The 14,348-nt window shown below is 41.9% G+C and overlaps 1 protein-coding gene across 1 annotated transcript in view; it reads left to right on the forward strand.

Annotated features, from left to right (window-relative positions):
- Window positions 1-13,554, forward strand: part of MAP4K4 (mitogen-activated protein kinase kinase kinase kinase 4) — an 89,188-nt gene extending 75,634 nt beyond the window's left edge. The window contains exons 26-31 of the mRNA XM_009997881.1: window positions 5,129-5,263; window positions 8,215-8,315; window positions 9,061-9,210; window positions 9,993-10,152; window positions 12,282-12,421; window positions 13,142-13,554. Coding sequence (XP_009996183.1) covers window positions 5,129-5,263; window positions 8,215-8,315; window positions 9,061-9,210; window positions 9,993-10,152; window positions 12,282-12,421; window positions 13,142-13,225 — 770 coding nt within the window. The 3' untranslated portion in view covers window positions 13,226-13,554. The remainder of the gene's footprint in view (window positions 1-5,128; window positions 5,264-8,214; window positions 8,316-9,060; window positions 9,211-9,992; window positions 10,153-12,281; window positions 12,422-13,141) is intronic.
- Window positions 13,555-14,348: the final 794 nt, after the last annotated feature.

Here is a 14,348-nt window from a genome sequence, read left to right on the forward strand (position 1 = left end):
TAAACAAAAATACTGTATAATCTAACTTGTGTAAGTGCTTGTGATTCAATCTTGTGTGTAATTGTTCTAGTTTTATTTACGTTTGTGGCAGTCACGATCTGAGCACCCTGTCACATCCCTTTTCTTTGTTGCCTTCAAAACTATTGCTTCCTCTGTGGAGACACGCCACATTAACCCATAATAAATCAGCTGATCTTTGGCTGGTTTATGCCTTTATCCCTGTCCCATCTCCTATGTTTTATGGGAGGTTACTGGAGTGCAAGGAAGGAAAGAAGCATCCGTGCCCACTGAGAGGCAGGGCTGTGTGTGCATACTCGGCAAAACTGTGATGCTGTTATGCCCAGGCTCCCCCTTAGGTGCCTCGTTTGGCTTCTGCGCTGCAGTTCTCAATTTTAGCAACCTCATACTGGAGTTCCCTTAGTATTTTTTATTTGCAGTGAGTTTCTCCAGCTCTCCAGGCAATCTAGGAATGCTGAAATGAGGTGGTGTTTCTGCAAATGGTCCATGTTGGCAGATTGGTTATGGAGCTGCACCCTGAGCTTCATCCCAGGACTGCTGCTGCTGCTTCACTGGGAGTGTTGCTCAGCTCCTTACGGCACTCTTGGCTGTATGGTCCCTCAGCTTTTTTGGGAAGTGATGTCCTGATGGTGGTGAGGTTTGAAAGTTGTCACCGCATTGTGTGAAGAAGTTGAGTGAATTAGGGTTTTGAGGGATTTGTCACCTAAAGTTGCTTTTCACATACACTCTTGAGTTTGAATACTTGAAATAAATTTTTCCTTCAATTTCTATCTGAAATACAAAACTTTATGAACAACTAAATTTTTAATACTGAGATCTTGAGCTGCTACAGCTGTTACAAGACATAATTGCATGTCAAAGCACAGTAGTTAATTGGTTCTTCAGTTTATCCTGTTGGGAGGTAAAAACATAGTTTTGACTGCTCAGGTAATACAGTGCTGAGGGTCATAAAAATGCTGGAGTAGAGAGGGCTGCAACATGCATGCAGAACATGCTCCACTTGTGACTTCCTGAGGGTTTTGCGAGTCCAGCTGGCTGATGGTGGCACTTGGGAAAGTAGAAAGGCATGACAGAGTAGAAGAACTGGTTGGAATCTGCCCACTTAATAATTAAAAAACCACAGTGACAATAAAAACAAAAACTCAATATATGAAAAGGGACTTTGCATTTGAAACAGTGCTTATGGGAGAATCAGAGCAGGAAATTCTCATAAAAGTCACAGGCTGATCAGGTCATTTGATGGCAGGAGCAGAGTTTTTTTCTTATTTCATGATGTTAACAATGAGAACACCCCCTGCCAAAAAAGACGGAAAAGACCAGATTTCCAGTAGAGATGTACAAGCAGAAGGACGTAATCCCCCCATTCTTAATACAAACATGAAGAGCAGTATAACTTGTTGAAATACACTCATAGCCACGTTTATATAATCAGCCAGTCCTGCCCTTTTCATGTCAAGCTGCTGAAAGGCAGAGGAATTTCCTGTCTTGTGACTTTCCTTGTGGTCTAAACACTAAAGCACAATGGGATCACACTTGAGATATTTCTCTGTTGCCGTTTTGAAAATAGTTTCTGGTTGGAGAGAAGTACCCTGGTGCACATCATGTGAACCAAAAAAAAATGTTGAAAAAATTAGCCACGTGCTGGAAAATTCCCATGTGTTAATGTTGTGAGTCTTCAAGTTTGACTAAGCTGCTGGGGAAGCTAAAGCCATGGAAATATCTGAGGGAGAACTTGTCTCCTGGTGGACAGGAACTTGTGATGATTTAAAAAATATTCAGTGTGCTATACTGACCTTGAGCCCTCTGAGCTCTTCCTTGCCCAAAACTGCAGTGCTTTCTGCTCTGGACTATGTTCTTTATTTTTTCAGTTTTTCAAAAAGGGCCCTTGTGACTATGGTTTGCAGTATTTTCATGGGAAGACCTTTCTTTGGTCAGATGTGGGACTTTTGGGAATATTGTTTGCTGCTCTAGTCCCTTTTCTTAATCTTTAGAAAGCTATGGAAGTGGTGGAGCTTTATCCCTTTATGAAACATGGCTTAATAAATATGAATTCAGGCAATAAATCAGGGTGCTCTTTTACTGCCAAAACTGATGTCACATTGGTAGTGGGGATAAGTAAAAGACAGTGCAATGTTACTTTGCATTTCATTTTGTGCCATCAGAGCAGAGAGGGGCTTTTAAAATTAAATAGCAGGTCTGGTATTTGAAAACAAGTCTCCAGTTCCATTTTAAATGTACCCTCAGTTAACAGATTTTTTACTTTGAAACTGCCCCCTATTTTCCTCCTGCCCTTCCCCATCCAAGCAATCATAAAAAGGTCTTTTAGATTGTGTCTTTGTAATGGAACAGCTTGTCTCTTTGGAGTTCATGGAGCAGCCTGTTTGCAAGCTGTGCTTCCCCATGTGCTGCCCCAGCCCCTGCAGCTGCATTTCCTGAAGAGTTTGGTTCTGTTAGGGGATTCTGTGGCATCAGGGTAGGGGCTCCACACCAGTTCCAGAACCCTGGTGGGGAGTTGGCCAGGCACAGGAGGATGGTCTCAGTGCTATTGTACTTCATGTCCTGCTCTTACAAGTATACCCTGATGCTGTATGCTCATCCCTGTCTCTGAAATGAGCAGCCAACTGTGAACTGATACACCAGTAGGCATCATATGAAAACTTAAAAGACAAATTAAATAGATGAGCTAAACAGTATAGCTGGATCTGGCTGGCAGGCTTCCAGGTGGACCATCCTAAACAGGTCATGGCTTTCTGCAGCATAGACCAGTATTTTGTCACTTGGCCAGCACAGCACTGACTGCAGTACAGGTCAGCTCTCTTCTGTGAGCTCCAAAGGGTCATTAAACACTGTCCACAATCACCTGACTGCCTCATCATGGCTGGTGAAGCACTAGCATGGAACTTCTCCACTGACAAGTTGGGTTCCTGAGAGCATCTTCTGTTTGCTTTCCTTGTGCAGAAACCTCATGGACCCTTATTAAATGGTTCCTGGTTAAAGCAGGATTGGTCTCTCTTCCTTGCCTCCAGGTTAATTCATGGCTTTGGGCTGCAAAGCAGCTGGAGGAGGGAAGGATGCAAGCTTTGAGTATGTGCATTTAGAGCCACCTTCTCGCTAGTTCAGCAAATGCTTTGTAGGCTATTAGTTGTTAAAGTATCACTGATAAAGTTTGTCATGAACCTTGCTCTGCATTCAAAGAGGCCTTCTATTGAGAGTTAAAGAGTCTGAGCTGTATTTTGATGACCGTGGCAGATGCATTGTCAGTTGAAGATAGGGCAGCCTGGGCAAGTAGATTCCATCACCTGTGGAAAAGAAACACCTCTTTCAGTTTCTGTGTGTGCAGCCTGATAAGTATTACACCCCTTACAGCACAAGGGAAGGGCTGCTGACAAAGCAGTCGTCAGCTTTTAGCAAGTGGATGAAGTTTGCATGGGCTGTGTCAAATTATCTCACTGCATTTTCCCTCAGGGGTCAGTATTGGGACCAGTGCTGTTTAATATCTTGGTTGGAGGTATGGAGAGTGGGACTGAGTGTATCCTCAGCAAGTTTGCTGACGATACCAAGCTGTGTGGTGTGATTAACACCCTAGAGGGAAGGGATGCCATCCAGAGGGACCTTGACAGGCTGGGGAGGTGGGCCAATGCCAACCTCATGAAGTTCAACAAGGCCAAGTGCAAGGTCCTGCACCTGGGTTGGCACAACCCCAGGCATAAATACAGGCTGGGGGGGGAATGACTGGAGAGCAGCCCTGAGGAGAAGGACTTGGGGGTGATGGTAGATGAGAAGCTCGACATGAGCCACCAGTGTGTGCTGGAGCCCAGAGAGCCAATTGTGTCCTGGGCAGCATCAAAAGAAGTGAGAGAGGGCCAGAGAGGTGATTCTGTCCCTCTACTCTGCTCTGGTGAGACCCCACCTGGAGCACTGTGTACAGTTCTGGTGCCCTCAGCACAAGAAAGATACAGACCTGTTGGAGGTCTTAACCTCAAGACAGGCTAAGAGAATTGGGGCTGTTTAGCCTAGAGAAGAGAAGGCTTTGGGGAGACCTTAATAGTAGCCTTCCAGTACCTGAAGGGGGCCTACAGAAAAGCTGGGGAGGGGCTTTTCATCAGAGAAGATAGTGATAGGGCAAGGGGTAATGGTTTTAAACTGAGAGAGGCAAGATTTAGGTTAGATATTAGGAAGAAATTCTTCACTCTAAGGGTGGTGAGTAACTGGAATGGGTTGCCCAGGGAGGTTGTTGATGCCCCATCCCTGGAGGTTTTTGAGGCCAGGTTGGACGAGGTTTTGTGCAACCTGATCTTGTGCTAGGGTTTCCTGCTCATGGCAGGGGGTTGGAACTTGATGATCTTTAGGGTCCTTTCCAGCCTTAATGATTCTATGAATTTCAGATATTGTACATTTTTTCCTTAGAACCGAACTAGTGTAAAGTGATTCAGTAATGAAGGTTTTCAGTGTTGCTGTTTGGTGAGCTTTTCCACTGGGGGAATAATGAATTATCTTAATAAAACTTGACTGGATTATGTCTCCAAGGATGATGTAAGGGATGCAAATGTCCTGGTCACTAACTGGGAAGAATTTGTAAAATGCACTTCATCATCGTATTCTTCTTCACTGCTGTTTCCTCAGTTCAAACTGCTCCTACTCTCTTATTTTAGCTGTATAAATAACTTCTGGACTCAAATTACATCCTGCTGCTCTCCTAAAGATTTCTGTGAAAAAGAGACCTTCTGACTCAGATATATATATATATAATCTCTGTGCGTGACTCTGGTGCTTTTGTTGTGGGAGTGTATATAACCCTTTTATAATACAAGTTGTTTGTGTCCTGAGAACCAGACAACTGAAGAGCTGTTCTCTTAAGTTTGTAATTTTATCTTTGTGTGGTATTACCATGTGTCTCTGTCATTGATTATTGAGAAAGCATGTGTTTGGGTGGAATTTGCAGTAAAGCTGTTGAGGGAGAAAAATATCAAGGGAGATGTCTATGGTTGCAGCAGTTATTCCTTCACTGTTATTTTCTTCTGTTCTGTGGGGCTTTCTTTTGCTTGGGCAGGGTTTTTTTTGCACTTACCTTTCTATGGAGATAAACCAATCTTTTTCATTTTGTGGCCAGGTAAGAAGAACAAATTGCGAGTTTATTACTTGTCCTGGTTAAGAAATAAAATCCTTCACAATGACCCAGAAGTAGAAAAGAAGCAGGGCTGGACAACAGTGGGAGACTTGGAAGGCTGTGTACACTATAAAGTTGGTGAGTAGCAAATGCAGTAATCAAATTGTTGGGATGAAAGTTGGCTGAGAAAGGGAACTGCAGTGCCTGTAGATGCTGGGTTTAGGGTTTGGGTTTATTTGTAGCTCTCTCCCCTATCCCTTGGGGTGAGCTGTTCTGGCAAAGCACCAGAACAGATGGAAAATTACTGGGTTAAACTGAATATGGGAAAGGTTTTGCAGTGAGATGCTGGGCTGTGAACTGAAGTGGGCACAAATCCCCATCTGTCTCCTTCCTGTAGTGGATGCAACTTCCAGGAGAGAGGTGATATGGACAATGATGGCTTGTAACATTTCACTGCCTCTGTTAGACCCTTTAGGTCACAAAGGGAGTCTTGTCAACCATCAGCTGTTCCCTTCACCAGCAGGTTTCTGTGATCTTTTACCATGATGAAATCACATGCTGGAGTGGAATGAAAAATGTCTCTTTAATGTAGATTTTGAGGACTTGGGGAGAGGGGAAGAAAAGGAAAAAAAGGAAAGAGAGTGGGTGGAGAAAGCAAGCCCAGCTAGTGCATGAGCTCTGGGGAGGCATCTGGGAACAGGAGCATATGCTTAACTTCAAGATGATTCATTGATTCCCCCTAGCTCACAAAATTTCCTAATGCTGTCTCAGATCCACTGCAGCACAGTTACAGGATGAAGTGTATTTTCACTAGGCAGTTACATTTTGAGTGGTCTGAAGTAACTTTGATGGATTTGTCTGTAGAAGCTTCCACCAAAGCGAGTGAAAGACATGTAGCATTCCCAGGCAGCAGAGTATGCAGTGAGCCTGCTGCCCTGCAGGTGGAGATATGAACCAAGAGCTCTTTCTCTTGCTTCTGTTTCATGATGCATCTTAATGGACACTGGATGTTGTCTTTGATTTGGTTTCCTCTTATGAGCCAGCCCAGTTCCTTTCCAGCTGTGTCAGTCAATGTGGAGCAATTGGTCTGAGCTCAGTCTCCTCCTGCGATGGGCATGCTTTTGGAAAAACCTGCTAGTGGGGTGTAATCAATAACTATGGCAGTAAGTGGTTGCTGAACCAGGACCTTGACCCCAAAAACAATTAATAACGTACTATTTGGTGTCATACCCCAGGGTGTCAGCAGCATAATGAAGTGTTCTGTTAACAATACATGAACAGCTATTGAAAGGAGGCTTTCCAGAAGGGAAGCTTCTGAAACAAAGAGCATTCTCTTCCAGATGAAGAGAGGTTTGTTACTCTGAGCTGCAGCCTGGCGCTGAACTTCCCTCTGAACCATAGATGTATAGTAGACCTCTTCAGGTAGTGAGAGGCCTCTTTGACAGCTGCGCTTCAGTTCCCAAGAAGGATGAGCTCTGCCAATAGTTGGGCTTGTGGCCTGGAGGCTGCCATCGAGGCAGCTGGCACTGATTACTTCCTTGTGTCTTTGATGTAACTGGGGTCTTAGACGTCAGGATGAAGTGGTATTTATGGATCTCAGTTGCCTTAAGCAATTTTTGGCTCCTCTAAATGATAAATTGCTCTTTTGAAACTTAAGATTTGGGTGAATTCCCAGATAGCATCCAGAGCAAAGAATAAGAATTATCAAAGGTCCCCTTTCACAGATAAGGTGGCTTTGTTTAAAAGCTCCTTCTCCTCCAAGAAAAAAAAAATAAATTTAAAAAATCTTGTAAGCTAGACAAGACTGAACAAAAGCTCTGTTTTTCAGTTGGTACAGCTGTGGAGGTTGAGAGGCTTCCTTTTTGTCTGTTGAAAAAGTGTCAAATCCTTTAACACAGTTCAGTAGTCTTTCTTCCTTGTAGAGTAAGAAGGAGCAAGTAATAACTTTGTCTTCCTGTTGCCTGCCAAGAGACAACAACTGCAGGATTGTACAGCAGTAAAATATCTAGATGTCATTAATGCAGTATTTATTAAAGAAGTGTTTTTCTCTCTTATCTAAGATTTTAATTTCTGCCTAGTTTCAAAATCAGTTTTGGTTGGGATACAATGACAGACAGTGAAGGATGCACCAATTACTCATTATTTTGGAAAAGCATCATATTCCCCCAAGGCTTGTGGTAAAGAGGTAGCAGAAATATCTGAGGTTTCTCAGTTTAATCCAAGTAATGTTATGGGGATTTTCCTCCCCTAAATAAAACATCACTGGAAATGGGTTAAAAAAGCTTAACTTTTGGAGGTCCCTGTGATCAGTTCTTTCCCAAACCCAGATAGAAACTAGAAATGCAGATCCAACAACACTCTTGGAATGGCCATTTCTAGACTTTATCAGGCCCCTCCTGAGAACAGTAGTAACAAACAGAGCTTTTTTTTATGGTTGGCTGTTTGAATGTGGGAACTGAGAGATATTTGAGAATTTGTGGATCAGTTATGTCATGGCATTTTATTGCTGACAAATTCTGTATATATATATATTTTTTTCTTTTTTTTCCAAATTAGTTATTTCAGGCTTTAGGGACAGAGAAAAGTGCTCTGCTATCAAATTGCCTTTTGAAATTGACTTTTTTAAAAACCATTTTTGTTCAAGTTCCTTCTTTTTTTCCCCTTCTTTCCTCTGAGGACATTTGCCATTAGCAGAAAGTACCACTGCCAGTTCTGTGACTGGAACTGCCAGTATATTCTACCACAGTCATAGCCTTCTTTTAATGGAAATGCCCCCATATGAAAACTGATTTTCTTGTCTTGATGAGTAAGCACTGTCTAATGTGGAAAAAAATAAGTGTGAGTGCATACTGACTAGGTAATTTGAAAACTGGTGATGTGTTCATTTACTGGTAAGAGTAATGATTTTTGTGGCATAGATGTATCAAAATACTTAACTACTTAGAATTAGGAATCCTGAAATTCAGTGTTGCTGAAAACCTCCAAATGTATGTAAGGATGGAAAAATACTGTCTTCTCCTGCTTTTCTGAAGTAATTTGAATGACTTTGGAATTAATGCTGAGTTCCTTTTTGCTTTGTTTTATTTCAGTAAAATATGAAAGAATCAAGTTCTTGGTAATTGCATTGAAGAGTTCTGTGGAAGTCTATGCATGGGCACCAAAGCCATACCATAAATTTATGGCCTTTAAGGTAACAGTATATTTCAGCCATACGCAGGATTTTCTTGTAGCCAATTGCAGTTACACCTTTTACAAAAACGTATTGACATTTTATTCTGGTTGTATTACAAGTTCTTTGGTAAATCTGCCATGAGCTTCATATTATATTCTAATTTAGGACCTTCTTTAGCTCAAAGATGCGGTACACTTGAAGTTCTGTGTTGTTACTGAGCATAAACTAATAATAAAAATGACACAATAGCACAACTGTTTGTTTCATCTCTCTGGAAATAAAACCATGAGGCAGAGAGAAGTGAACCAAGTCTAAACATCTTCATCTGAGCAGAACAAGTCATTAATTGACACTCAGTATTGTTGTTTTTGAATGCAGCAAGAATGAAGTGAAATGGCTGGGTATAATTATCAAACTGATTTGCAGACAGTCAGTTACTGCCAGTTGTGCAGATTGAAGTAAACACTATAGGAGGACCAGATTGCCCTGAACTTTGGAGAAAATAATTCTTACTAAAAACCAAACAGACCAACTAAAGTAAACCCAGCAGAAAATAGCTTACAATATTATGTGACTGAAATGCACCAGAGGGCAGAGCAATCTGACCTTGTCCATGAGAGACGTGTTATCCTGACCGGTCTGGTGATAGAGGACAGAGGCATGTGGGAGGAATAAACCCATAAAGTGTACATCAGAGCATGTTTGTTTTTCATGAAACTCACCATCGTTCTAAGCAGTAGTTTCACTGATGATTGTCTTACAGTCTTTTGGAGAATTGGTACATAAGCCATTGCTGGTGGATCTAACTGTAGAAGAAGGTCAGAGACTAAAAGTGATCTATGGCTCCTGTGCTGGCTTCCATGCTGTTGATGTGGATTCAGGATCAGTCTATGATATTTATCTACCAACACATGTAAGAGCTGCTGCCGGGGTTGGGTTTTTTTCTTTCTGCCTTTGTTCCCCCTCTTCCGTCCCTCAGATGACCAACAAGGCCATCCCACTGGATCATTGCCACATGCTGGCAGGGGTAAATTGGGTGGAGGGGTCTGAGCAGGTGCATCCACCTGCACTTAGAGGCTTGTGCCTCACTCTCTGTCCTCTCTTCTGTGTCAGTACGTCTCCGTGGTTGAGAGCTGCCCAACGTGGGCCAAGGTGACTGTTTCAGAGGTGTAGCAGCTAAATGGCTGAGTGTGTTGCAAATGCCTGGAAGCCCCTGCAGGGAAGAGCAGTACAGATGACAGGACAGCCCTCTGCTGAGATTCAGCAGGGTTGGCAAAGGCTAGGTGGCCTTAGCTACCGAGATTTCCCACTGTGCATTGTACACTGAGGTGTCAGATGGGCCTGCAGAGTGCCATGCACCTCCCCATGCACTAATCACTACAGTGCTGAGGTCTGCATATGGGCTGCTTGCCCCAAGCTCCCTTTCTGGCCATGGAAAGAAATGGGCAGTCGTACAGATAAGTTAATCTTCCCTGTTTTTAGATGTGTGCCTTAAGATGAGAGGATTTGTGCCCCAAGGGTTCCCAGGTCTTTGCTGTCACTGTGTGGGGTCTCTAGCTCAGGGAGAGCAGAGCTATCACTTCCTGAGTGAAGGCCTCATCTGCTGTCAGCCAAAATATAAAAATCGCCCAGCCCTTTTTCCCAGCACAGGCTCCATGGCATTAAATCAAAAGGTTTCCTCTTCTATCTCTGTAGATCCAGAGCAGTATCCAACCTCATGCAATCATCATTCTCCCAAACACGGATGGGATGGAGCTACTTGTTTGCTACGAGGATGAAGGAGTTTATGTCAACACATATGGAAGGATCACCAAGGATGTGGTTTTGCAGTGGGGAGAAATGCCAACTTCAGTTGGTAAGTGCCTTATCAGAGTCCAGTACAACATGCCATTAGGGAGCATGAGTGTGTGCACATGGGCGGAAAGATGTATTGAGTTTGACTTCAAATTCAGAAGAAGTGATGCTCCAATATTCCTGGAAAAGAGCTGCACAAAGTGGAGAGTAATTGTATCAATCTCTTCTGTCCTGAGTATTTGAAGAACAAAATAGAAACAAGCAAGTTACGGAGTTCAGGAATTAAAAAACTCACCAAGGCCTCTGTAGTATAAAGACACATAAGGTTGAAGATGGGCAGGATATTATTATGGGTACTTTTGTGTAGTCAGCGGTCTGTATATCTGATTTGATGTGTTTTCTTTAATTCACCTACAGATTGCTCATTTATCCTAACATGATCATTCTTCCACACCTCTCCAGTTGAAACCAAAGTAGTTTTGAGTGAGTGTAGTAAAATGGGCTCAGATTTGTTACAGATGCAGGTTCACACCAGGGGATCCCTCTTTAATGCCTCTGCAGCTGTATTCCAGTGCCGAGTGTAGCATGGGCTGTGATCACACCTTCCCTTCAGGCAAATGTATTGGGTTTGCAGGCTTTGGAATGGATGTACTGGGAGATGACTGCTGATAGCTGTCCAAGCAATGCAAGCAATAATAGAGGAGGAAATTTAAAGACATTTCTTTCACAGCATGTTCGCTTCTGTGGTGATTAACTCTTGACTAGATCTACAAGCAAACAGAATTTATCAGCTGGCAAATAGTAGAGCCTTTGGGGACTGGGATGTCTGTGAAGTAAATAGCAGTGAGGCAGCCAACACCATCTGAACGTCTCATCTGACCATTTTTAGAAGCTGTTTGGCCCAGTTACCTCTAGTGACATATTTAAAAATAAAAATTTCCAGTACAATGGTATATGCAACAGTATAGGTGTACATTATACTGTAGTAGATAATATGATTTAATTTCACTGGAAATTAATATGAGGGGAAAAAAAATCTGTAAAAGGAAAGTACTGCAAAATTAAATGCTATTTAATTTTGCTTCCTAAGAGCAATTCTCTTTGTTGCTGTTGTTTGTTTTCGTTTGTTTTTGGTTGGTTGGTTTTGATGTGTTTTTTTGTTTTGTTTTGTTTTTCTCCTGTTATCTATGCATGTAAATCAGAGGCAACAGCTTATTCTTCACTAAGTTCCTATATGTTATTTTTGCAGCATTTCTAAGCCTATCCATCAAATTGATTTTTCAATATACTTTTTAATAATGCTGGAGACTTTCTCCTTTATATGATTTTTTTTTTATTATTATTGCTGTCAAGAACAGATTTTTTTCCTCATGCTACTACTAATCTGTTTTCCCCCAGTGACACCTGAAAAGGAAAATTCTTGATTTTTTGCTTTATTTATGCATGAAGGAAAGTGGTATGATGAATAATAGTATATCCACTTGGAGAGCTTAATATGAACCTCTTTAAGATATACATAATTATTTTCAGACCAATAGGCTTTCTCAAGAAAAGGAGAGCAGGTTTTTGAAGTATTTCTCCTATTAAAGGAGGCTAGATATCTTTTTTCTAGTTTTCCCTTTCATAGAATCATAGAATGGTTTGGGTTGGAAGGGACCTTAGAGATTATCTAGTTCCAATCCCCCTGCTTTCCCTCTCCCCTTTCTCTGTTTTTGCTGATGGACTTCAAGGAGGGAAAATAACACTGTAAGACATAGAGCTGTTGTTGGGAAAGTACCGGAGTGGATGGGTTTAGTCTGTTTAAACCTTTGGTTCTGCTTTCTCCTTGTCAACATCTAATTAGCCTGTCTCCTTTCCCAACTTGGGAGAAATAGCCTGTATAAAAACTCAATGTTCCTTCCGTTTAATTGAGGGTTTGAGGGTTCCCACTGTGTCACGATTGCTCAGGCATTGACATACATTAGTAACGTGGCAAGCCCACGTGGAAATTAAAAAAAAAAAAAGGTATTTTTAGGCATCATGAAGATGCTGAAGACAGAAGAAGCACTCTGAACATTTTGTGTAGTTATAAGAAGTACATGCAGGTCATTTTAAACTAGAATGCATTGGTATATTCTTCTGGTTTTTCAGTTCCTCCGTGTTGCCCCCTACCTGTCCTAATGGACTGTGTGCTGTGTTTTTTTTCCAAAGCATACATCCGATCCAACCAGATCATGGGCTGGGGAGAAAAAGCTATTGAAATACGATCAGTGGAAACTGGACACTTGGATGGTGTGTTCATGCACAAAAGGGCACAAAGACTCAAGTTCTTATGCGAACGCAATGACAAGGTATAAGTCCTCCCTCTCTGGTTTCTTGCCAAGGTGTTAAATCTGTACTTTAACTAGGTACTTGTGTTGTTGACCCCAGCCAGGAGCTCACTCACTCCCCTCTCCCTTGGGATGAGCATAGAACTGAAGGATAGCAAAAAGACTTTACAGATCAAGATATAGACAGTTCAATAAGGACAGCAGAAGTTGTGCATGCAAGCCAGGCAAAATAAGGAATTAATTCACAACTTCTGGTTGGCAGACAGATGTCCTGCAGTGCTTCAGCACAGAAAATGCTTGCTTAGGAAGACAAATGTCATCACCACAATGTCTCCTCTGTCCTCTCCCTTTCTCTGAGCTTTTATTGCTGAGTATGATGTTATATGCTATTGGGACATCCCTTTGGTCAGTTTGGGTTGGCTGTCCCAGCATTGTCCCCTTCCAACCTCTTGCCTGTCCCCACCCCACTGGCCTTTAAGGGACAAGGGGCTGCAGAGAAAGCCTTGGTGCTGTGTAAGCGATGTTGAGCACTAGAGAAACCACTGGTATGTTATTAACAACTCCTGTTTAGCCACAAAATCAAAGTCCAGCACCATACGGGCTGCTACAAAGAGGTCAACTCCATGCCTGCCAGAGCCAGCACAGCTCTGCAGTTTCACTGTAGATATCAGGGCAGTAAAGGCAAATTAGAGCCTCTGCTGTCCTACCTGTTGAATTTACCAGTCTCTTTTTTCCCTGCAGGTTTTCTTTGCCTCCGTACGGTCAGGTGGAAGCAGTCAAGTCTATTTCATGACCCTTGGCAGGACTTCTCTTCTGAGCTGGTAGAAGCGGTGGAATATGGCGAGGAATTGCTGACATCTAGAGTCTGAGATCTTCGTAACTCGGAATTACTTTCAACTGGAGTACAGACCTGCACTAATGCAGCACTCTGTCTAAATGTGTGTGCAGGCATCACTGGTGTTAGGTTTCTTTTTGTTTTTCAACTGAGGCTGCAATGCAGCTGGTGCTGTAAAGATATTGCCATCAGGTGCTACAATGTCTTTGAGATTTGGGATCATGCTAGAAAGCTACAGGTCTTCTTTTCCCTTCAGCTCCAGGATTCCTAGGCTTTGAAGGACTCTGTCTGTTAGTGTTAAAACAGAGGGGGGAAAAAAGGAAAAAATAAAACCAGACTTACCATGAACATGCTGTGGAGCGGACAAGAGGCAGGCAAGAGAAGGTGAGAAGTGGTGCAGAGAGTCAGACTGGCTGAAACAGAGGGCAGATCTAGTCTAGTAATGTTAACAATGTATTTAATTGACATTTCTTTTTTGTAATGTGACAATATGTGGAAAAAGAGGAAGGTGCAGGTTTTAAGAAGTTAATATTTATAAAATGTGAAAGACACAGTGACGAGGATAACTTCTTCTTGGGGACAGGGAGGGTGGGAAGGGGCTTGGGGTGGAATTCTTGTTGGTTTTTTTTTTGTTGTTGTTTCTGCAGTTTTATTTTGGCCTGGCCAATAACTTTAGTCATTTTCTGTGTACCAGGTATTGCCTGAAATATGTGCAGGTGATAAAAAAGGAAAAAAAAAATAAAAAAAAGGAAAAAAAAAGGAAAATAAATTTAAAAAAAAATATTCATTTTCTATAATGATTCTGTGTTAGGCCAGAACTTGGTTATGTCACAGTATTAGCACTGCCTCAGTTAAAGGTTTAATTTTTGTTTAAACCTAGAAGTGCAACAACAGTTTTACCACAGTCTGCACTCGCAGAACTAAGGAGAAAAAAAAAAAAAAAAAAAGATAAATAAAATCCAAACTACATATGTTTATTTTTTGTGCCTACCTCATTGTTTTTAATGCATAAAATAAAAGAGGTGGTTTAGTTTATACGTTTTTAGATGAAAACCATTAATGTCTAATTTAATCTTAATACCAAAACTACCAGATTGAAAGGGTTCTGACTGT

Source organism: Chaetura pelagica, unplaced genomic scaffold (assembly GCF_000747805.2).
Source record: "Chaetura pelagica isolate M959 unplaced genomic scaffold, ChaPel_1.0 scaffold123, whole genome shotgun sequence".
Taxonomy (NCBI): domain Eukaryota; kingdom Metazoa; phylum Chordata; class Aves; order Apodiformes; family Apodidae; genus Chaetura; species Chaetura pelagica.